Source organism: Oryx dammah, unplaced genomic scaffold, assembly GCF_014754425.2.
Source record: "Oryx dammah isolate SB20612 unplaced genomic scaffold, SCBI_Odam_1.1 HiC_scaffold_4, whole genome shotgun sequence".
In the NCBI taxonomy this organism is placed as follows: domain Eukaryota; kingdom Metazoa; phylum Chordata; class Mammalia; order Artiodactyla; family Bovidae; genus Oryx; species Oryx dammah.
In genome coordinates, this window is record NW_024070188.1 from 2,750,750 (window position 1) to 2,776,241 (window position 25,492).

A 25,492-nucleotide genomic window follows, 5' to 3' on the forward strand; every position below is an offset into this window, starting at 1 on the left:
GACCACTGTGCCTGGAACTTGGGGAGCAAAGGGGAAAATGTTATGAGGGTTGGTTTAGTAAGGTCAGCTAGAACCCCTAGATCATAAAAGGCTTTGTAAGATAATCTCAAGAGTTTGAGTTTTACATTGGTGCACTCATTGAAAACTTTCAGTGCATTTTAGGTAGAGAAGTGTTACTACCTGATAAATATTTGAGATTTTTTTAAAAATAGTCTTTCACGTATGATTTATGTGGTATTTAATTGAGGCTAAGCTTGTTTCACTTACCAAATAGAATATCAGTAATAATCTTTGACTGTTCAAAACTATTAATAGCTCAGCAAAGTCTAGGAATTAGAGAGTAGAAAGACATAGGTAAAAGGAATCTTACGGCTTTTTTGGGAAGAGGGATTGAATGGGATAGGATGGGGAAGTGAAAGGATTTTAAAGATCTTTATGACTTTGGGGTGTGTAGAATATCTTGCTTGAGGAAATAGTTGGAATGTTGATACCATGTTAATGAACATAGTATGCAATTGAAATAAGGCTTGAGACAGGGAAGGTAACTATTGTATTTGTTAAATTAACCAGAGGAGGAAAAAAAGTGAAAAATAATTGTGGGGACTTCGCTGGTGGGCCAGTGACCAAGACTCCGCAATCACAGTGCAGGGAGCCTGGGTTCGATCCCTGGTCAGGGAACTAGATCCCACATGCCTCAGCTAAGACACACTGCAGCCAAATAAATAAATTTTAAAAGAAAGAAAAGTAATTGTGTAAGTCAGTAAAAATAAGAAAAAAGAGGAAAGAATGAAACAAATAAAAAAAACAACTCGTAAGGTAAGAGGAAAGGAAAACATCAAAAAACATTAAAAAAAGTTTATCAGCTGTAATAATAATTGTGATTAGGGTTGAATATATTTATTAAAAGACAAATCTGTTGTTTAAACTCAGCTATATCATACTATTTATAAGAGTTAGTTACTTCTAAAATAATGGTTTGTAAATAAAGGGTCTCTTGACTCTTAGAGTCAAAAGAGATACAAACAATATGGCAGAAACGAACAGGCTGTTAGAAAACAATTATCCTCCAATTAAAAATAAGTTAAAGATGCAAACAAAAGGAAAGCATGAGTAGAATTTTAGCAACAAATGAGACCAGATTAAGGATTAGAAGCACTAAATAGGATAAAGGAGTGCATTTCATAATGGACATACTCTGAGAAATGAATAAAGCTCCCCTAAAATATTTAAAATGCAAAAAAGTTTTTGGTTAGAGTACAACTTTGGGAAATTTTAATAAATTTTCAAAAATTTGAAGTTTAAACATAAGTTTGGAATAATGGATTTTAATGGAAAAATAGACACATTTAATTTTTGTTATAGAACTTTACATCTTTTGCAATCAGTTACAGCAGTGGAACAGTTTATAAAGTGAGTTATTAAAACCAACTAAAAATAAACCAGCACTCAGATCCTGGTTTCTAACATTCTAATAAAAGGAACCTGGAGAAATGGGTGATTCTAGGGATGGGTTAGGGAAAACAAAATAATCTTAGAGTATCTTGTAGTATCAGAATCCAATTCAAAAAACCAAAGGGTGCTTACTTCAACAACACATACACTAGCACTGGAACAGTACAGAGATTTTCATGGCCCATGCAGATTGGTGAGGCATTCCATACTTCTGTAAGTTTTATGCATATTTTATCAGAATTAAAAAGGTGACATCACAGGAAAGGAAAACAAGAACCAACTGAAAGAGCTCCCAAGGGCCAGAACCAGAACAATTGGAATATAACCTAAAGTATAAAATAAATATCCATGGGTGGTACTAGTACAAATGATTGAGTAAGTGATTTACTTACTGAACTAACCTAAAATTTTTGTAAGCTGCATAAAATGACTTGGGGGAAATTGACAGCCGTTTGCTACAGAAGAATTCCAAATAAATAATATATGTAGATACTCCCCTCTTCAGGAAGAAATAGAGTTGAAGCATTGTTGCTAAGTTGTGTCCAACTCTTTTGTGACTCCATGGACTGTAGCCCACCAGATTTCTCTGTCAACCACATTTTCCAGGTAAGAATACTGGAGTGGGTTGCTATTTCCTTCTTCAGGGGTCTGACCCAGGGATCAAACCTGCGTCTCCTGCATTGTGGATTCTTTACCATTGAGACACCAGGGAAAAAGCCTCTCTTGTGGGCTGGACTAATTGAATTTGCTTCCAAATAGAACATTGGAAAGGAAAATAAGTAACTTTGGAGTAGAGAAACCTGGCAGATACTACCTTAGCCAGATGATCACGGTTAATCTTACTGGTGTTCTAAATCATTGATATCATGTTACCTCTGATACGATGTGATGAGACATCCACCAAACCTACAAGCTCGGTCTAGTCATGAGTGAAACACCAGATACACGTTGAGGGGTATTCTATGTAATAACTAACCAGTCTCTTCCAGAGTGCCAGGGTCATGAAAAAGAATTTAAGTTCGAGAAACAAAGAAGCTGCCTCCGTGCGTAGTGGCTCAGATGGTAAAGAATCTGCCTGTTGTATGGAAGACCCAGGTTCAGTCCCTGGGTTGGAAAGATCACCTGGAGGAGGAAATGGCAACCCACTCCATTATCTTTGCCTGGAGAATTCTATGGACGGAGGAGCCTGGTGGGCTAGTATCTGAGCCTGGAGAGTTCCATGGACAGAGGATTCTGGCAGACTACAGTACATGGGGTTGCAAAGAGTCAGACATGACTGAGCCACATGCACACATGCACGCACACACGCACACCTGGGGAGACAGGATCACTAAAAAACACTGAATCCTAGGTTGTATTCTAGAACAAAGAGGATATTAGTGCAAAGTGGAAGAGCTGGTAAAATTCAGACAAAGCTTGGCATTTAGTTAATAGCCATGTGCAAATGTTGATTTTTGCGTTTTTTGACATAGATATGAGGGTAATGAAGGTGTTAACATTAGGAAAAACTGGGTAAGGGATATAAGAGAATTCTGAACTATCTTTGCAACTGTTCGGTAAATCTAAATTTGTTCTAAATTTTATTAAAAAAAAAAGACTTCCGAAGCTGAAGCCTGTCTAACTTTTAATAAACAGAACATTCTGATGTTATTTAAACAGTTTTGCACAGAAGGGGGAAAAAGGTATCTAGTTTTATGCAGTTTGTAAAATATTGGATCCATGATCCATGAAATGAGGTTCTCTAAAACTTACATACAAAACACATACTCTCAGAAGCAAAAGAAAAAAGAAAAAATGCTCCCAATTGGTAAGGATGCTTCTCTGCTTCTGCTTGGTTTAAGGTAGGAAAGAAAATCCACTAGGAAATTAAATCCTAGCCTTAAGCATCATACTAGTTTGAAGTTTGAAATTTTTAATGTCTGTAGAGCGTTGGAACCTTCATACTAAGAAGTTAACATAAAAGTTTATTTTTGATTACCTAACAAAAGTTAACACAAGATTATATCTATAAAGTTCTTTTAATTCTCTTATTAAACAAGTACTTTTATTCTGAAATTCTTGTATTATATTAAAATTAAGGTATGCTTTTACTTCAGTAATTTGCTTATTATACATTTTTTTAAAACAAAATTTGCTATGTATAGGGCAAAATATAGTAAATATCAGATACAGAGTGGCCATAAGGTTTGGAAATGTTGGCACATGCACATAATGTTAACATGACAATACATGATGGTCACGGACATTCTGTGACACACATATTCATTGTGGTGCTTGTTCCTCATCAAGAGTGCATGGTTCAGTGCACTGTCAAATAGCAGAGAGCTGAGCGAATTAGTAATCTCTGTATATCTGTGATACGTTGTCTTAGATGATTTAAGCCAGTTCTTACTGAATGAACTTGTGTTTATAGCATACCCCAGAATAAGTAAAGCAGATTTAAATAGACAAAAATCCAAATTATCTGTATTTCCAGATTTTGTGGCCACTCTGTCAAATCATTTTGCTTGTTGATAATCCTTTGTATTTAAGAACATCTGTTTCTGTTGTCCACTGTTTTAATGCATAGAGGTTTTGGAATTTACTATAGTTATATCATATTTTGCTTCAAATTTATTGCCTCGGTTGTATTTTATAGTTGATATTTTTATTTTTCCAGTGTAGAGTTATAACAGAGATTGAAAATTGAGTGTATATGGATAAGATTATATTATATCATTTTTAGTGTGAACATGTGTAGAATATAAAAACATGTACTTTATTTAAAGCTTGATGTAGTTAGGAGCTGAAAACCTTATTTTTCATAGCACTGGTACTGCTGTCTCTTGAGGCAAATTCTCATCTTCACAATTTGTATCCTCACAAAATTTTGACAATGTGGAAATGACCCAGTTGGACCACATACTGCTCAATGATAATAATGAAAATACCATTACTTACCAAAACTGATGCAGTTTGCCAGGATTCAGATTCTGGTGTTGCTATTTAGTAGTTCTGTGACCATGGCCAAGTTAATTAACCTCATTGTGCCTCAGTTTCTTCATCTGTAAAGTGCTAACAGTAGTATATACCTTATAAGGTTATCGTGAAGGCCAAAGTAATTAATAGACGGAAAGCACTTAGAACAGCGCCTGGCACATTGTGCGCACTGTCTGCTAGCTGCTGTCAGAAGGACACTGCTGTCACTGCTCTTACTATGTTCTGCTTGTCATTTTCTTAGTTTGCTTTCAATTCAGGTGCTCTGACTTTTGCAATATAAAAATATGAAATCCTTATAAGGAAAACTCCTTGAGGATTTTTGTTTAATTTTTGCTTAATTGTATTGCTTTGTGATAGGTTTGATCACTTGTGTGAATGGATTTATAAAGAACAGAATAACCTCTTTTAATTCCCCTGTTACATAATATGAAAATATTTTTGGAGCCTTTCATTTGGATGGGGAAGTAGCTACTTGTAGTTCCCTCGTCTGTTGCAAATCTCCTTCTTTAATGGTTTTATCCCATAATTTAGCTATAGTTTTTTTGCTTTTCTCCCAAACTGGTGTATATTTGGACTTCTCTGACATTTTAGGATCCTTATTTACTAAGGATTCCTGTTCAGAATTCTGAAAATTGGTTGTGTATGAAGTCTGACAATGTAATATACTTTTTAAAGTATTAATATAATTATAACCCCATTATATAGTCACAAGTATTCATACTTGTGACTACACAGTATGAATACTTGTTTCACGATTTCTGGTTTTGTATATAACTTTTTTTTTTACTGCTTTTGTAATTATCCTGAAGAATAAGATCTTATTCAGTCTTTATTCCCTTTATTCCTTGATTTTTAAACAGCTAGAAACATTTACAGCAAAATTGGGCAGATATTTATTCTAAGCTGAGTAATTTGTTTTATTTCAGAACTGCATGTGACAGTGAAATATTACAGGCTTTTCTTTTTTAAAAGTTTTTATAAATGGATTATGAAAGTAGTTCCAAAGGAAAAATTCTAAAATTTTGTGCATTGAGGAGATACATGTATCTTCCCAAAGTGACTACTTTGAAAGGATAAATATTTGGATTCATTTATTAAATGTTTATTTGAAAGACTGCCCACTATTGGCTGGCATAGATTAACAGTTTAAATAAAATATAATCACTGCCCTTAGGGATCTTGCAGTGCCTTAAGGTTTAGTATGTCTGTGTAATATAGTGTTATTTCATATCACCACTTTTTATGTAACAAGCTATGATTTGCTTTTGATAAACATATTGTAAGTATTCCCTCTACTTTTTCATTTTAAAAATATTTTTTTTTCTTTTAGAGTAAAACTATATGAATTTCCTTTTTAGGAAAGAATACCCACCTCATGTCCAAAAATTTGAAAGTAACCCTGTAAGGTTAAGTCGGCCCCAAGGTGTTGGTAAGTGTGCAGTTTTATTTGTTAACACCTGTGAAGGGTTTTGAGTTGTTGTATGAAAGGTAGGTTAGGGATGTAGCACTGGCTTTAGAATATTCCCAGTTATACTAGAAATATATGGACCCATTTTTAATAACTGACTTGAGAATTTATTTCTCATCTGAAATCACTGGAGAATGATTCAGAGAGTACACATTCAGGTGATGATAGTTGGAAGTCTTTTTGATTATATTAGCATTGTTGTTAAATTCAGGATCCAAATATTCACTCTGGATGGGTTATAGCTTCAGAATTATGTTGTGTTGCACTATGTTACAATCTTAATATAGTGCAACAGTGTTAATTCAGTGGTTGCCTAATATATTCTAAATTTTAGGATCAAAATTATTCTAGACAAGAAAATCACTGAATTAAAAAGAGACCATACCTGATAAAACTGTGTTAATAGTAGATGTTGAAATATTATTGTAAGTAGAAATTTAATTTACATCAAAATAATTTTTAAAAAATAATTAGCACTTATGAAAGCTGTTTCTCTACCATCAAATTTATGTTTGTTGTTTAGAGATTTTCAATCTGTGTGTCCATCTTGTTTTCCCCAGGCCTTTGCTTGTTTGTTTTTTGGCTTTTTTTTTTTTTTTTAATTGAAGTATAGTTGATTTACATTATTATATTAGGTTTAGGTGTACAGTGTTGTGATTCAGTATTTTTACAGGTTATTGTCCATTAAGTTGTTACTGGATAATGGCTATAATTCCTGTTCTATGGAATATATTCTTGTTGCTTATCTATTTTATGTATAGTAGTTTGTATCTCTTAATCCCGTAGGCCTTTTGCTTGTTTTAAATAGCAGTAGTGGCTCTTACTATCCAAATTTGAATGATTTTAAGCAGCTGAATTTTCCTGGTTGAAAAGAGTTTCTTTTTTTTTTTTTAAACACCTGTATTTTTCTATACCTTGGATGAAAATCTTTTGTGTATATATAGAAAATATTTTGTAAAGAGAATATTTGAAACATAGCCTCTTTCCTAATAATTTTGCAGTTGTTATGCATGTGAATTAGTATGCTTTGTAATGCATAGCCATGCTCACTAGGTTTATTACATGTGGTAGTGATGACTAGCCTCTACAACATTCACACCTAAAATCTTTACTGAACTCTTCCCTGCACTTGAGCTGAGTTGGATGCTTGACATTGATTATTTGCTTTTATCCTAGCTCCCTACCCAGGATCTCAATAAGCTAAGTTCAACTTTACCTCCATTTTGTACAGAGGAAGAAACTGAGATTCGCAGGGATTATATAACTTGCTCAAGGACACAAACTAGTACTGGAATCCAGGTCTATATGATGATAAAGACCACACGTTCTCTTAACCACTGTGCTTTACTATTTTCTCCCTAGATCAAAAAGCAACTTATTTCTGATCCTCAGGGAAGAACTACACAATAGGTATGGTTATCATTCCCTTTACCCAGATGCATTTCAGTAAGTTAAGTGATTTGGCCTATTATATGGTTTTAGATATCAGCAAGCCCCAGACATTTTACAAAAATTTTTTGTTTATTCAGACATTACCCTGGTGGTCCAGTGGTTAAGAATTCACCTGCCAGTGCAGGGGACACTGGTTAGATCCCTGGTTTGGAAGGACTCTATATGCCACTGGGCAACTAAGCCCGTGAGCTACAGCTGCTGAGCCCACCTTTGTAGATAGAGCCCGTGCTTTGCAATAAGAGATGCCACCATGATGCGAAGCCCAAGCACCACAGCTGGAGAGGCCCACCCCCAACCCCCGGCCCGCAAAGCTAGAGAAAGTCTGCCGCAGTGAAGACCCAGTGTAGCCGAAAATAACGAAATTTAAAAAAAGAACTTGTTTATTCAATGACATTCATTAAATAAATAAGAATAACCTTTTTTTTTTAAAAAAACTTTATTTTAAAATCATTTTAAATGAGTACTGAAAAGTTATAAAAATAGAACTCATTTACCCTTTACCCAGCTGCTCTTACTGTTAACATGTTACAGTCATAGTACATTTACAAACTAAGAGATTGGCACTGGTATAGCATTTTAAACTAAGCAAACAGACATTGGTCTCATTTCACCAATTTTTCACTGATAACTTTTTTCTGTTCCAAGATCTAGTTTGAGGATCTTACATTTGTTACATCTCCTAAGTTTCCTTGATTAATTTGAAGAATACTAGTAGAATGCCTTTCTGTTTGGAAGTTTGAATGATGTTATCTTATGATGTGTTGTTGTTAAGTTGCTCAGTCATGTCTGACTCTGCAACCCCATGGACTGCAGTGTTCCAGGCTTCCCTGTCCATCATCTCCTGGAGTTTGGTCAAACTCATGTCCATTGAGTTGGTGATGCCATTCAACCATCTCATCCTCTAATGTCCCCTTCTCTTTCTGCCTTCCATCTTTGTCAGTATTAGAGTCTTTTCCACTGAGTCAGCTCTTTGCATCTTATGATTAGATTGAGGCTGTTCATTTTTGGCAAAACTTTCATGAAAGTAACCTAGGTTGTGTCTTTTTCTACACATTATATCAACGGTTGTATGATGTTGGTTTGTCTTAACTACTGTTAAACATGATCTCCTACTTAGGTAGTTTCTGGTGGGTTCTTCCACCATACAGCTATTTTCCCCTCCTTATTAATAACTTGGGACTCTGACACTATGCAGATACCTTCTTTTTCCTCAAAATTGTGTCCACTAATACTAGCATCTTTTGGTGGCTCTTGCTGGCAACAATTATTACTCAGTGTTTATTAATGGTAGTCTTCTATTTTATTTTATATGTGTTAATTGAAATTTTTTTATAGGGAAGAGCTATACTTTCTGCTTTACTTATTCAGTTTATGCCTGTGGACTCATAATAAAGTGTGTAAATATACATATATGTATATGTATAAATATTACCTGTCCACATGAAACACATTAGCTTGGGGAAAGGGATATTGGTATATTTAGCTTGTAAAAAAGTGACAGTGTTAGTTGCAGTTGTTCAGTCATGTCCAACTCTTTGCGACCCCATGGACTGTAGACCTCCAGACTCCTCTGTTAATGGAATTCTCCAGGCAAGAATAATGGAGTGGGTAGCTATTCCCTTCTCCAGGGGATCTTCCTGACCCAAGGATTGAACCCTGGACTTGTGCATTGCAGGCAGACTCTTTACTGTAGTGACCCCACAAGAGACTGAGCCAGACTTGCCTGCGAGTGTCCAGGAGTCTCCGGCTGAGGTGTGGGTCAACAGAGGCCTGCCGCAGGGTCAGGGGCACTGAATATACCAGTCCTGGGAGCTACGTAAGTCCTGGTGTGCTGGCATACATGAACCGTGAACTTCCAGATGTTCGAGCTGGTTTTAGAAAAGGCAGAGGAAGCAAGGATCAAATTGCCAACATCTGCTGAAAGTGAAGTCGCTCAGTCATGTCCAACTCTTTGCAACCCCATGGACTGTAGCCTACCAGGCTCCTCTGTCCATGGGATTTTCCAGGCAGTGGTACTGGAGTGGATTGCCATTTCCTTCTCCATGGAATCTTCCTGACCCAGGGATCGAACCCGGGTCTCCTGCATTGTAGACAGATGCTTCACCGCTGGATCATGGAAAAAGCAAGAGAGTTCCAGAAAAACATCTATTTCTGCTTTATTGACTGTGCCAAAGCCTTTGACTGTGTGGATCACAATAAACTGTGGAAAATTCTGAAAGAGATGGGAATGCCAGACCACCTGACCTGCCTCTTGAGAAACCTTTATGCAGGTCAAGAAGCAACAGTTAGAACTGGATTTGGAACAACAGACTGGTTCCAAAGAGGAAAAGGAGTACGTCAAGGCTGTATATTGTCACCATGCTTATTTAACTTATATGCAGAGTACATCATGAGAAACACTGGGCACGAGGAAGCACAGGCTGGAATCAAGATTGCCGGGAGAAATATCAATAACCTCAGATATGCAGAGGACACCACCATTATGGCAGAAAGTGAAGAACTAAAGAGCTTCTTGATAAAAGTGAAAGAGGAGAGTGAAAAAGTTGGCTTAAAACTCAACATTCAGAAAACTAAGATCATGGCATCCAGTCCCATCACTTCATATATGTGGGGAAGCAGTGGAAACAGTGGCTGACTTTATTTTCTTGGGATCTAAGTCACTGCAGATGGTGGCTGCAGCCATGAAATTAAAAGACGCTTGCTCCTTGGAAGAAGAGCGATGATCAACCTAGATAGCATATTAAAAAGCAGAGACATCAATCACTTTGCCAGGAAGGTCCATCTAGTCAAAGCTATGGTCTTTCCACTATAAAGAAATCTGAGCGCCAAAGAATTGATGCTTTTGAACTGTGGTGTTGGAGGAGACTCTTGAGAGTCCCTTGGACTGCAAGGAGATCCAACCAGTCCACCCTAAAGGAAATCAGTCCTGAATATTCATTGGAAGGACTGATGCTGAAGCTAAAGCTCCAATACTTTGACCATCTGATGCGGAGAACTGACTCATTTGAAAAGACCCTGATGCTGGGAAAGATTGAAGGCGGGAGGAAAAGGGGATGACAGAGAATGAGATGGTTGGATGGCGTCACCAACTAAACGGACTTGAGTTTGAGCAAGCTCTGGGAGTTGGTAATGGTCAGGGAAGCCTGACGTGCTACAGTCCTTGGGGCTGCAAAGAGTTGGACACAACTAAGCGACTGCACTAAACTGAACTGATAGCTCTTTTGTGTTAGGTCAGTTCAGTTTTGTGTTAGGTAGGTTCATATATGCTTGGATATAGTATGAATGATAGGGCTATAATAATGTTGTGTATATTGTTTCATAAAGATTGCATTTTATTTTAGGATTTCCTTGGAGATAGCGTTTAAAATACTATTTTCAAACCCCGGGATCAGTAGTTAATGGCATAGCACCTGGAATAATTTCCTCCTTTAAAGGTATCACTGTCTTTTTATAGTTCTTAACACATATGAGGACTTCCTTTATTATTTTTCTCCTTTATTTTGTATTTAAGAGGCATTTAATATGAATTATAGTTATTTATCAGCACTAGGCTAGTAATTACTGATAAAGCAGTTCTGTACAGTTAAACTAAAGCTTGTAAAAACTAAGTATTGGTATAATTTTTGGACATGTCACATATCCTGTTAAGTTTTTGTTTGGTGTTCTTTTTACAGTTTTTCTAAGCATGAAAAATAACGTCTTAATTAAGATCTCTTTTTTTTTTCTTATTTCTTAAGCTTCCTTTTTGTTTTTCATTCTGATTTTGTGTTATCAGAGAATTAATAGATGTTATATGCTGTCTCTGAGTAAATATTTAATTACATTAAGAATAAATGATTTCATAATTACATTATGATTCTAACTTAAATCATCTGACTTAGCAGTGTTTAACTCATTTGCAGAAGAAATATATCCCCTCAGCTTATCAGTCAAGGCATCTTCTTTTAGAATCTTAACATACATTGATAGCTGCCAGACTTCTATGATATCTAGCTATTTTTTGATGCATTTATACTGTGTGTATTGTTCTATAACTTGCATCTTGACTTTGTTATGATATTATCTGGTTTCTGTACTCTCATTAAGAGGTACTGGAATTCCAGAGGAAAACCAAATGAAAGACACAATTAAAAGAATCAAATGGACTACAGCCAAGTCTCTTATTTTTTAATAGATGTGAAGTGACCCACTATATTTATATAGTATAATTAAATTTTTAATGTTTTGATATTATATATTATGATTAATAATTTAGCACATTTTGTGTATTTTATGTTATTTCCTTAGAAATAAAATTACCTGGTCAAAAGTTATGTACATTTTAAAGACTTTTGATATGTTTCTGCCGAAATGCTTTCTATAAAGGGTATCAGCACCCAGCAGGCATGATCTGTGTTTATTTTCTCATATGCTCCTCAGCAGTATTAGATCTTACCATTCTTTCAGGCTTTGCCAGACTGATTGGGAAGTAGTATTTGTTTTTTCACATTTCCTTATTAATGACCAGGCATTTTATATGTTAAGTGGCCATTTGAGTTTCTTCTTTTATTCATGTCTGCCTGATGTGTTCTTTGCCTATTGTGTTCTCTGTTTATCACACATATTCAGCATAGCTCAAAGTGATTTTTAAGGAGAATATAATGAGAATATGATATATGACTTTAATTTTATTTTATAATGAAAATCGGTCATAGTAACAGTGACATGATGGAGAAAACCATTTTTCTAATTTGTCTTTCTCTTTTAAAAGGTAATAAAAATAACTTAAAAGCAAATAAATAACCATAATACCATAATAAAGATAGCTGTTTGTATCCTAACTATCCTTGAGGTATAGATTTTCCAGCAGAGCTGAATTTTCAAACAAAAATAAAGGGCTATCCTTATCCTTGCTCCACCCAACCTCCAACTTCTATTACGAAAATTTTCAAACATAACCAAAAAACTAACTTTTAAAAGTGAATTTACATGTTCCAAATAGATTCTGTAATGAATACTACTTCATTATGTATTTGTATGTCTAATCATTTTTTACAAATTCATCTACTTTTTCCAGTACATTTAAAATTACAAACACCAGTTTAGTTTTACTCGTAAACACTTCAGCAGACATATGGTTAGAGTTCAATATGTATTTGTTTTCTTTTGAAATAGAATTTACATATAATGAAATTTACAAGGCATAAGTGTACAGTTGAATACATTTTGACAGGTATACATACCTTTGTAACCCAAGGCCCTGGGAACACATAGTGTAAATGATATCATCACTTCAGAATATTCCCTCATGTTCCTACCAGTTACTTCTCATTGCTGCCCCATCACAGGTAACCATTTTCACAGAAGTGGAATAATACAGTGTATACACTTTATGTGAGTCTTCTTTTCACTCAGGATGAATTTTTGACATTCACCAGTGTTGCTGTGTGCATCAGCAACTTGTTCTTCTCTAGTATTGTATTGTAGGGCTGTAACAGTTAATTTATCAATCTCCTATGATGGATACCTGAGTTGTTTCTAGGTTTGTCTGTTTGTTTGTTTTTTATGAGGAAAGCTACTATAAACATTCTTTTTATGGAGGACCATTCTTTTTTAAAGCATAGATTCAACCGCTTTTACTTGTCTCATAATAGCTTCCATATTTACCTTTTCTGCATACCTGAACATAGGGTGGTATATTAAAAAGACATTGAGCTAGAAAATCCACCAGGAAATACTCTAATCTTTTTCTTTTTTTAATCGAAGTATAGTTGATTTGCAGTTTTAGTTTCTGATGTAGGCAGAATGATTCAGTTATATGTATAGTATGTGTTGCTTTTCATATTCTTTTCCACTGGATTATTATTAATACAAGATATTGAATATAGTTCTCTGTGCTATACAGTAGGGCCTTATCTTGGTATTTGTCTATTTTATATATAGTAGTTTGTATCTGCTAATCCCTAACTCCTAATTTATTTGTCTCACCCCCTTCCCCTTTGTAAATCGTAGATTTGTTTTCTCTGTCTGTGAGTCTGTTTCTGTTGTTTTAATTGAGTCCATTTGTATCCTCCTTTAGACCCCACATATATTGATATAAGTGATGTCTTATGATGGTGTGTCTGACTGACTTCCTTTAGTATGAGGACCTCTAGGTCCATCCATGTTGCTGCAGATGGCATTCTTTCTTTCTTTTTTTATAGTGGGGTGGTATTCCTCTGTCTGTTATACGTTCATCTGTTGATGGGCATTTAGCTTGCATCCATGTCTTGCCTATTCTAAACAGTGTTGCTCTGAACATTGGAGTGCATGTAATTTTTTAAAATTTGCCTTAATGTAAGTTATTTATTTATTCTTATCCATAATATATATATTTTATTGAAGTAGAGTTGACTTACAATGTTTCAGGTGCAAAGCAAAGTGATTCAGTTATACATATATATTATTTTTAAGATTATTTTCCATTATAGATTATTGCAAGGTACTGACTATAGTTACTTGTGCTATACAGTACACCTTTGTTTCTTGTTGCCTTCCTGTTTTTTTTTTTTTTAATTATAAATCTAGCATTCTTTTCATATTAAGTCAAACAAGTGGAATCAAAATATTGCAAGGTTTTTAGTTAGGCAAAAATTGGTAAGTTTTCTAAAATATATATATTATACATGCTATTTGTGTGTATGTTTACAAAAGCCTTTCTACTACACTTGATAAGAAAGAATATCAAAGAAAGAAGAGATGGAGAAATTGGAAAATATAAAGTGAATGATATGGGAGCATTGAATATGAAATAGCAAAAGGGAAACCAGCTAGGTAAAAGTAAAATATCATAATATAGTCCAGTTGTTTTCAAACATGGCTGCTCGTTAGAAACGTATCTGGAGCTTCGGAGAAAAATAAAACAGGCATTTGTGTTTTTTTTTTTTAAATTCAAAGATAATTCTAATATGCATCTGGATTTTAAAAAGGAATTACAGGCTTTTCTATTAAACAGTAGCTTTGGTTATTTAGAATTCTGTTATTTTTCTGTTGATCAATCATGATACAGTGGTATTGAGTGAGTGAGAGTTACGTAAGCACATTAATAATAGATGTTTATCAGTTTTCACAAGAAATAGCCAGACAAAAAAATAAAAGATAATTACAATTGCAAGTCATAATGGGAACGTGGTTAACCTAACATTATAAAATAATGACATGCAATTTGGGGGTTCCAGCAGAGGGATGTGCTAAGTGGAAGTGCATACATGTACTTATTTTCATCCACACAGCCAGTCTGTGTCTTTTAATTGGTACATTTAATCCATTTAAGGTAATTTTGATTAAGGTAATTATGTATGTATGATCCAACAAAGGCGGCACTAGTTGTAAAAACTCGCCTGCCAGTGCAGGAGATGGAAGAGTCATGGATTCGGTCCCTGGGTCGGGAAGATGCCCTGGAGAAGAGCATGGCACCCCACTCCAGGGTTCTTGCCTGGAGAGCCCCACGGACAGAGGAGCCTGGTGGGCTACAGCCCGTGGGGTCACAAAGAGGCTCCGACTCTGCCAACCCATGCCTCCACAGGAGACCCTTCAGCACTACCAGGGGGTTTTGGTTCAATCTCCTGTGGGGTCACTGCTCTTTTTCTCTGGGTCTTGGTGTGGGCAAGGTTTTGTTTGTGCCCTCCAAGACTGGAGTCTCTGTTTCCTCCAGTCCTGTGGAAGTCCTGTAGGCAGATCCCACTGGCCTTCAAGCTCGTACTCCCTGGGGATTCCCAGTCCTTTTCCAGATCCCTAGGCTGCGAAGCCTGACGTGGAGTTGAGAACTTTCACGATAGTGGGAGAGCTTGTTTGGTATTATTGTTCCCCAGTTTGTACATCACCCACTGGCAGGTATGGGATTTGATTGTATCATGATTGCCCCCCTCCTACTGTCTCGCTGCAGCTTCTTCTTGGTTTTTGGATGTGGGGTACATTTTTTTGGTGGGTTCCAGCGTTCTCCTGCCGTCTATGGGGTCGCACAGAGTCGGACACAACTGAAGTGACTTAGCAGCAGCAGCAGCAGCGTTCTCCTGTCAGTGGTTGTTCCAAAGCTAGTTGTTATCTTGGTGTCCTCACAGTAGGAGTATGTCCTACTCCATTGTCTTTAACCAGAAGCCTGCATGTGTCTTTTTGAACCAGAGTTTTGTCTAGATTGCTAGATCACATAGGAGTTGTAGTTTTAGTTTTTTGAGGAACTCCATACTGTTCTCCATAGTGGCTGCACTAATTTATATTCCTGCTAACAGTGTAGGAGGGTTTTCTTTTCTCCACACCCTCTCCAACATTTATTGTTGCTGGACCTTTTAATGATTGCCATTCTGACTGGTATAGGGTGATACTCATTGTAGTTTTGTTTTTTTTTTAATTGTAAAGAATATTTTATTTAAAATATTTTAATTTTAAGAAACTTGCTTTGCAACATTATTGGTTTCTGCCATACAGCAACACGAATCAGCCGTAATTGCGCATGTATCCCTTCCCTCCGGAGCCTCCTCCGCTCGTCCCATGCCACCTCTCTGATCATCACAGAGCACCAGACTGGGCTCCCTGTGGTGCAGAGCAGCTTCTCGCCAACCATCTGTTCTACACGTGATAGTGTATGTGTGTCGGTGCTACTTTCTCCATTCGTCCCACTGTGTCCACAAGTCCGTTCTCTTCATCTGCATCTCCATTCCTACCCTGCTAATAGGTTCATCAATAGCATTTTTCTAGATTCCATATATCTGTGTTAAAATATATTTGATTTTCTCTTTCTGACATATTTCACTCTATAACAGGCTCTAGGTTCACCTCCCTCACTGATACTGACACATTTGTTCTTTTTCAAGGCTGAGTAATATTCTGTTGTATATATGTATCACATCTTCTTTATCCATTCATGTGTAGATGGACATCTAGGTTGCTTCCATATCCTGGCAGTTGTAATTAGTGTTGCAGTGAACATTGGGGTGCATCTGTCTTTTAGAATTGCAGTTTTCTCAGGGTGTATGCCCAGTGGTGGGATTGCTAGGTCATATGATAGGTTTATTCCTAGTTTTTTTTTTTTTTTTTTAAGCACTCTCCATGCTGTTCTTCATAATGGCTGTATCAGTTTACATTCCCACCAGTAGTGTAGAAGGGTTTCCTTTTCTCCACATCCTCTCCAGCATTTATTGCAGATTTTTTGATAGTGGTCATTCTGACTGGTGTGAGGGGATACCTCATTGTAGCTTTTGATTTGCACTTCTCTAATAATCTCTAGTAATTAGTGATGTTGAGTATCTTTTCATGCACCTGTTGGCCATTTGTATGTCTTCTTTGGAGAAATGTCTGTTTTCATCTTCTGCCTATTTTTTGATTAGGTTGTTTGTTTTTTATGAGCTATTTATATATTTTGGAAATTAAGCCCTTTTTGGTCACATCATTTGCAAATAATTTCTCCCAGTTCATAGATTGTCTTTGTTCAGCTGATGGTTTCTTTAGCTGTGCAAAAGCTTATTAGTTGGATTAGGTCTCATTGGTTTATTTTTTATTTTTATTTTTTGCTTTTATTTCTGTTGCTTTGAGAGACTGACCTAAGAAAACATTGGTATGATTTATAGCAGAGAATGTTCTGCTTATGTTTTCTTTTAGGAGTTTTATGGTGCCCCATCTTAATACTGGTGTTTGTTTTGCATGGTCTTGGAATAATACTCTGTTCACCTTCTCATCCCTAAAAGGTGGTGGGGTTGGGGATAGGTTTTATCTTAAGTACCTCCCTGGAGTACTTTGAGGGTTTGGAAATACCTTTCATAGTCAGCTGCTAAAACTTTCATGAGCCTCCTGTTAGGGATTTGCTGTTTTTTTATACTCATCAAGTTTTAAGTATTTAGCCATTTTATATTTCTGGCTATAATTTGAAACTAGTTAATTTTCACATGAATTATCATAATCTTCTTAGCTGTGTTTACCTTAAGATAAAGCTTCATCCTAAAACTTCTAAGTATGTCATTCTTTCTGTTTCTGTCTTTCTTTTGGTACCCTATAATGTTGATTGAGGGAGGGGTCAGATTTTAAAATTGTTTTCCTCTATTGTCTTTTTTTGGGGGCCAAAATTTATTTTCTTAAAAATTAATGAAAATCTTTGAAATCATTTTGTAATAGCAATGATACAGAAGTTTCCATATTACAGATATAATCCAGCTGAAAAAGGATATACTAATATATATATAAGCTATTGTAAAATAAACTTTGGGGGGAACATATGAACATTAGGTGTTCAATGTGAATGAGCATCTTATATTTCCAGGTGAGGAAATTACTGATTTCTAGCACATTATTTAATTGGGCCCATGAAATGATTACAGGATTGGGCTTGTTAGGCCATAAATGAGGATTAAGTACAATATTGAAGGCAGTATTTTACATGCCATCTTATGGTGTAAATCTTTAAGTTGGGAAAGCAGTTTCTTTTTTATCTGATTTGCCAAAATTAGTTTCTCCAGAATTAATTTTCTCAGAGTAATTAGTGAACCAGTCATAGTACTGGATTATTTAACATTAGCTTTTTTGGTACTTTGTATATTGGTTCTGGGTTTTTCTTCTGGTATGTGTGCATGTGTTTAGTTATCTGTTTTATATATAGTGGTGTATATTTGTCAAGAAGAAAAAGGAACCCTTCTACCTTGTTGGTGGGAATGTAAATTGGTATAGCCACTGTGGAGAACAGTATGGAGCTTCCCTAAAAAACCAAAAACAGAGCTCCCATAAGATCTGTCAATCTCACTCCTGAGCATACACCCAGAGAAAACCACAATTCAAAAAGATACCTGCACCCCAGTGTTCATTGCAGCACTACCAGCAATAGCCAGAGCATTGTAATAGCCAGAGCAGCAACAGATAGAGCATTGTAATAGCAATAGCCAGGAAGCATCCTGAATGCTCATCGACACAGGAATGGATTAAGATGTGGTACATATATACACTGTTTTTCTCTATTATCAGTAAAAATTTTTCTGTTTCTTTCAGGGCTTGGGCCACTCGTTTCTCCCTTGTTAATTATGGGGTAGAGAAAAATGTGACTTAGACATGATGAGATAGCAACAGTGGACAGAAGAGTGTGATTATATGATCTGGATTGAAATGATAATAGTTTTTAAAATGTCATTCTCTTAAGTAGGGTCTGGCAGGAAGATGATATAGAGACATACTTGAGCAAAATGATTTGCAAAGATTTTGTAGGGTTTACAGAGATTCCTAAAATATGTTTAAAAGGAAAAAGCTCTTTTGTATACATACAAAAATTTAATTAGTAAGATCAAAAAAAGTTGGAGGAGAAAATCCCATGTTTTAAGATAGCTGTCTCTGTAAATTAAATTATGCCAGTAATCGGTTGTGTATTCCAGATAACTATATTTTCTGAATTCCATATCTTGTCTGCCTCCCCCCCTTTTTTTTTTCTTAGTGCCACATTCTAGTTCTTTAATATTCATTTAGTTGGAAACTTATTTTTAGATCTGATCTAATCCATTTAACACCATACCAATGTTAGCTTTCATAGGAATATAACCAACACCTGGATGCTCTGGCTGGAGCAGCTGCTCCGTAACCTAAGGTGTTCTTGGGAACAGCTTTTCCTTCCTCTCCCTGGCTGAGTCCTGACGTATCTAGATCTGTTACTAAAACATGTGTCATACGATGTTTTGTAATGTGATTCATTAATCCAGTAAACATGTTTTGAGCCCTTGCCTTGAGAAGTTTCTAAACAATGAGAAAACATGTGAGTAAAACGTTGTTTCTACTGTTTCAGAGCCTACAGTATAATGGAGAAAACAGATCAGTGTAAATAATTAGCAGAGAATGAAATGAGTGCTAATAGAAGTATGGATAAAGTGCTGTGGAAGCTCTGAGGATGTGCTTCATCATGCATAGTGTGGGCTAGAGGTAGCTTCTTAATGAAGAATAGTTTGAATTTACTAGATAAATAGGGAGGACTTTGCTTGCAAAGAGAATGACATATCTATGAGGGTGAGAAAGAAAATACCCTGGAGAAATGCTCTTCTTTGAGGTATAGTGTTTTTGTTTCTTTTTAAAATTAAGACTGGAATATCAATACAAACTTCACCTTGCCAAGATACGGGGTTTAGACTTTTTTCCTAAGCTACTGAAATTACTGAAAGATTTTCAGCATTAGGGAGAAGGAAATGCCAACCCACTCCAGCATTCTTGCCTGGAAAATCCCATAGACACAGAAGCCTGGCAGGCTGCAGTCTTTGGGGTCACAAAGGATTGGACATGACTGTGTGATTAACACTTTAAACATTAGAATGATTAGATCATTTGAAAGATCACTTTGGCAGTAGTGGAGAATGATTTGAAGCAAACAAAATTGGAATGAGGGAGATCAATTTAGGCAGGAGTTAAGCATCTGAAATATAGTGGCAGTGGAATTGGAGAGGAAGGAATGAGTTTAAGACCCTTGACTGTAGTAGAATTCCCTTGACTGTGAGGAAGGACTCACTGGGACAAGTCAGCGATTACGTAGATTTCTAGCTTCGGTGTCCAGGAAAATAAAGGTATTCTGACTGAGCAAATGCTGAGGAGGTGGAACTCTGTGATTGCACCAAGCAACAATAATTGCATGGGTTTCTTAAGACAGTTTTAGAGGATGTTAAAGATAAGAAAATGGAAATATTTAACATACTTGGGATTATGCAGGTAGAACACCTTTGTTGTAGATTTATTAACTTTTAATGCCTTTTTATTTTATTTTTAATTGGAGGATAATTGCTTTACAATGTGTTGGTTTCTGCCATACAACATGAATTAGTCATCAGCGTAGGTTCATTAACTTTTGATTTAGATATATGTTCAGTTTTCTTTGCTGATGAAGTCAAATTGTAATGAATTTTAAATTGTTCTGTTTGAAATTTGTGAAATCATTTAAAAATTCTAATTATGAATTAATTAGAAATGAAAATGGTTGACTTTACATTGAAAAATAATGAAGAAAATTCTCTTTTGTGTGTCTTGAATTTAAAAAGCCATTAAATTGAGAATTACTTTCCTTTATCGAAACAGTTGTACCCAGCATTTGAATTCATATTTTTGTCATTACTGATCTAAGAACAATAACATAGGAAAAAGAAACTTGTGCATGACTCAGTGCAGAAGGTGCTCTGTTGCCTTAGTAGCACAGAATAAGCTGAAGAGAATATTGGTACACTTGATGAAAATGGTACACAGTAGAGCAGGTGGAAAGTGATCCTGGTGAAGGACAGACAAGAGCAACCAGGAGATGGCTACTGGCTCTGGCCTAAAGTTCTATTTTTCTCTATTGTACATATTGAAACATTAATTTCTTTTAGCTAAAACATCATTTGACAATATGAGTTAGTATTTTTTTCATGGTGAAAAATGAGAAATTTATAAAGTTTAATTTTAGTACTCCCTCCCCCCCCTTTTTTTTTAGATCGTATGATGAAAAAAACAGAAGAGTCTGAATCACACCTGGAGTCTGAAATTAAAAGGAAAGTTGCACAGAAACGTCACAGTAGTATATATCAGTCTACCCCACCTTCTCCGTCTCCTGCTTCCAAAAAATGTTTAACTGATTTAGAGGTGGGTAGAGAAATTATTCTTTGCTGCTAATCAGTTGGTATTTTTATTAATATTATTTTTAGTACTTATTAAATTCTGGTGATCTTTTCAAATAGGACTGCAAGAGAGCTAGAAAAGGTTACTTTGGCAAACTTTCCTGCCTTCATTAGATCATTTTTCAGTTGTCACAAATCCAGAATATATATCTTTCTGAAAAGACGTATGAATACTTCCCTACACCATACTTCACATAATCGCTCTCAATCAGAATTTTTTTAAATAAAATTCTCATGTATAACCAGAGTACAACTGTCAAAAATGTTTAATTAACATGGACCCAGAATTATCATCTAATGCACAAACTCCATTCACATTTTCTCTAACCATGTCCTTTATGGAAACAGGATCCAGTTCAGGATCATGTTACACTGAGTTGTGGTCATCTTCAGTCTTCTTTAATCTGGAATAATTCCTTGATGTTCCTTTGTCATTCGTAACCTTGATATTTGTAAGAAATATAGGCCACTTATTTTGTACCTTAAGTTGAATTGGTCTGCAGGTTCTTCATGATGTATATATTTTTCAAGATTCCTCAGAGGTGATGCTATGATCTTATTGCATCATATCAGGAGGTATATAATGTTGATTTTGACATTATTGCTGATATTCACTTTTATCTTGTTTAAGATGTACTCTTCTAGATTTTTCCAGGTATTTTATTTTTAGTTTTTATTTTTTCTCTTTTCATTATTTATTTTATTTTTTGTTTCATATGTGATATACATGTTTCAATGCCATTCTTCCAAATCATCCCACCCTCTCCCTCTCCCACAGAGTACAAAAGACTGTTCTATACATCTGTGTCTTTTTTGCTGTCTCGTTTTCCAGGTATTTTAGTAGGTGTTTTCAGTGGGTATTTCTGTGTACTCAGTTACTCATTTCATGTCTGACTCTGTGACTCTGTGGACTGTAGCCTGCCAGGCTTCTCAGTCCATGGAATTTTCCAGGCAAGAATACTAGAGCAAGTTGCCATTTCCTACTCTAGGGAATCTTTCCGACCCAGGGATCTAACTTACATCTCCTGCACTGGCAAGCGGATTCTTTACCACTGAGCCACCTGGGAGTTCCCTAGTGTTTCTATACTTATTTGTTAATAAGAGTTTTTTCTTATCTCACATTTACCATAGTTTCTATTTTTAACAGCATGGAGACATAGATTCTTACTTTTCTCAGAAAGGTTATTCTCCACAGCTGAGCAATTTGAGCAGTTTGAGCAATTTGATGGTCAAATTGCCCTAGATTTGGCCCATGGAAAGTTCTTCAAGCTGGCTGTTTTCTTTTTGACGTATCCCCATCATTATTTGAGTACCTGCTTTCTGGTATAACCAGGTGGTCTAGATTTCTTTGTATTTCTCTGTATCAGCTCTGTAGTCATGCATTTCTCCAAGGAATCATTGTCTGTATAAGTGAAAGGAAGATATTTGGGCAGCAGTTGTGCTTGTTGCTACTGGATGTCAAATTTGTAGGCCCTCCCAGCAGACTGAACTAGGAATATTTGTGTATATATGTGTTAATATTTAGTATATATTAAAATTCATGAGTGTACATTGATAACTCCAATTCTAGTCCACCACCACAGTGTTTATTTTAGCCTTTTGTGCTTTGCATGTTTTTGTAACTCCCTTCTCTGACTGAGAAACCTCTCTGCCATTATCTCCAGTGTATTTGCTCAGTTGAGTTTTCTGTGACCAGTCTTTTGGCACACAAACCTAAGGTTGGCTTGGGCTCTGCTGTCATCACCCACACTGCTTAGCCCTTTGCTGGACCCATGGAAAGGCGGAGAAAAGAAGAAAGCTGCTTCCCCACCCCACACCATCCTTCCTTCCTTAGGCATGCCAGCTAAAAGCCTCAGAATTTTTTTTAACATTGAAAATATATTTTCTTTCTTTTTACTCTTTACTTCTGTGCCACTTATTCTTTTCTTAGTGGAGATAAAGAATAGATTGTAGCCGTCCTCTATGTAATTCTAAATTTTTTAACAAGATGAGTGGTTTTTCTTTCCATGTATAGTCTGTGAAATTTCACATTACATACTGCTTGTAAGAAAATGAAGTCTTTGGTATTTAATGAGATTATAACAGGTTCAGGATATTTAACAAAACATGAAATTGTCTCAGTGGTGTCTCATCAAAGACATGCTTATTCTTATTAAGTATACAGGTTATTAATGTGTATAGACTGGCAGATAATATGTGATAATGAGATTTGGATTTATTTTAAAGTGTTCCATGGACCAAAGAGGGGGGAGATGACACTTTAATTAATCTTTGTTTTCTGAAGGAATTTATATTTAACAAAAACTGTTAAGAAAATTTGCTACTTTACTAAAAATAATTGAATAATGTTGAGACTCTAGTTTTTTGATCACGAGGTTGATGGAATTCTTAATCTCTGGTTTTTATCATGAGCATGTAAGACCGTGTTTGGTTAGCTGCTCTGCATTTTGTTCCTCATTGCTGCAAGCAGTTCTAGGGCACCTGTTTCTTAGCCTGTGGATGGCGTATGATACTAGCCCATGATATAGTTCCTTCTACATTTTAATATTAAAATTTTTAATAGTAGGGAAGTGCTTTTTCTGTTTCAGTATCAATTTTATAAAAGCAGATATGTGAAAGTATTGTTTTTCTATAGGGTTCTTTTTATTGAAATGTACCCTTTATTACAGACACTAAAGTATTGGAGCCAGTCTGAACCCAGCTTGATGATATCCTTGATTCTTCTTAATAAAAGACAGAATTAGCTTACATAGAGCTGACTCCCACTGTGACAAATGAGGGTCTAGTTTTCACGTAAATGGATGTGTTTAAAGCCTAGCTAGATGTGGAGATCTATGCTCATCATGAAAATGAGGGGGTTTAGATTTTTTTTTTTTTTTAAGAAGTTTAGATATTTCATCATCAGGTAGTATGTAAGTAGGTACTGCTCCTGTTCGCATAAATTACATATGCATTCAAAATAGCATAATTGAATTCTTTATGTCTTGGCAGAGGGAAAAAAAAAAAAGTACAATCTACATATGCCAAGCTGAAGTTCTACATATTAAGTTTAATTTTGCCCTGGTTGGTTTTCATTCCTTTGTATTATCTGGGTAACAAATTTCATTCCTTTTTGTTGTCTGGGGTAGACCCTCAAATAGGTAACATGGTATAATAGAACAGCTTTGTCATGGTCAGTTGGGCAAACTTAGCAATTTCTCTGTCAGTTTTTTTCATCTTTACAGCAAACAGGTAAGTCCAGAGTAGTGGTCTTTATAGGCCTTTTTTGCTTGTGTACATATTTTTGAGTCATAAATTTACATAAAATAAAAATGCATAGAACTTAAGCATTCAGTTTGGTGAATTTTGAAATGTAATTCTATACATTTAATCATATATAATTACCACCTATCTGTTGGTCCTGCAACTACTTGATGTCTTCTGTCACCTAAAAGAATTTTAAATGATTATATTATCCTCTTATGTATTCTTAAGTTGACATTTAAGCATTTTTCATCCTGAATTTAAAAGGTCACACAGGATGTAATAGTTGACACAGTGAAAAGGAGTTACCTTTTAAAATAGAATATTTAGATCAGTTTCCTTATATATGGATCTGGGCACATCCAAATTAATAATATACATTTGTTAATAGTATATAATTATTAAAGCCATATATTTTATACAAAGTTTGATGAATAGTTTGATGTAAAAGCAAATTATTGGAGGTGCATCTTTTAATTAGAGACAGACTATTTTTCTCAATTATTTTATATGTCCATGGATGAATATTATGTTACATATTGAAACTGGATTCAGCATCTATTCATGTTTTCCTTCTTATAGATGTAAGTGCTGAAGAAGCTTGTTCACATAAATAGGTACATGAGTATGAGAGCTTTATTACAGTAATATCACCAAATACCTTGAAGTCCTTCTACATTATAGGCTTCAAAATCATATGATACTCTACTGTCAAAAAAACTTTTTTAATGGTATCATAATTGTAAGAGGCCTAGATTGGGCCTTCCTTGAACTATTTTTGTAGCACTGATAATTTAGAAATAAATTACCTTGTAAAAGATTGTCTTAACTAGAACTTAGAATCAATTCATTTTTCCAGCATGTAACATTATCTTTTTGTTTGGTTTGGTGATTTTTATACCCTAGGGCCATGTACCATTTTAATATTTCAAATGGAAGTTGGATTTAGGATTCTTTTTTTTTTTTTTTTAAGTATGAGAACAGTTGTGGCAGGTGATACTTTGACATAAGCATAATCAGACCAGTTTTTGGAAGGGTTATATGTGTGACTTGAACATCTAAATATTGATTTACCTTAAGATTATTTATGCCCTGTATGCCTTAGGAAATCTTTATGTAGCCCTTGAGGAATACACATACTCTGATTTGAAGACTGCTGGACTAGATGGTTTAGAAAATTCCTTCCAGTGTTGTGACGCTAAATCCCAAGTAACATTCAGGATTTTGTGGTAGCCATAGTGATGGTGATGAGAAATAGGAGATTAATTTTGAGATTATTGTTGTT

The 25,492-nt window shown here is 35.4% G+C and overlaps 1 protein-coding gene across 7 annotated transcripts in view; it reads left to right on the forward strand.

Moving 5' to 3' along the window:
• Positions 1-25,492, forward strand: part of SENP6 (SUMO specific peptidase 6) — a 127,549-nt gene that overhangs the window by 60,530 nt on the left and 41,527 nt on the right. For 6 of the 7 annotated variants that reach the window (XM_040239065.1, XM_040239059.1, XM_040239060.1 and 3 more), the window contains 2 exons: positions 5,790-5,860; positions 20,781-20,929. In XM_040239065.1, the coding sequence (XP_040094999.1) occupies positions 5,790-5,860; positions 20,781-20,929 (220 nt within the window). Of the gene's footprint in view, positions 1-5,789; positions 5,861-7,261; positions 7,310-20,780; positions 20,930-25,492 lie in introns of all 7 variants that reach the window. The other variant, XM_040239066.1, reaches the window with a different exon arrangement.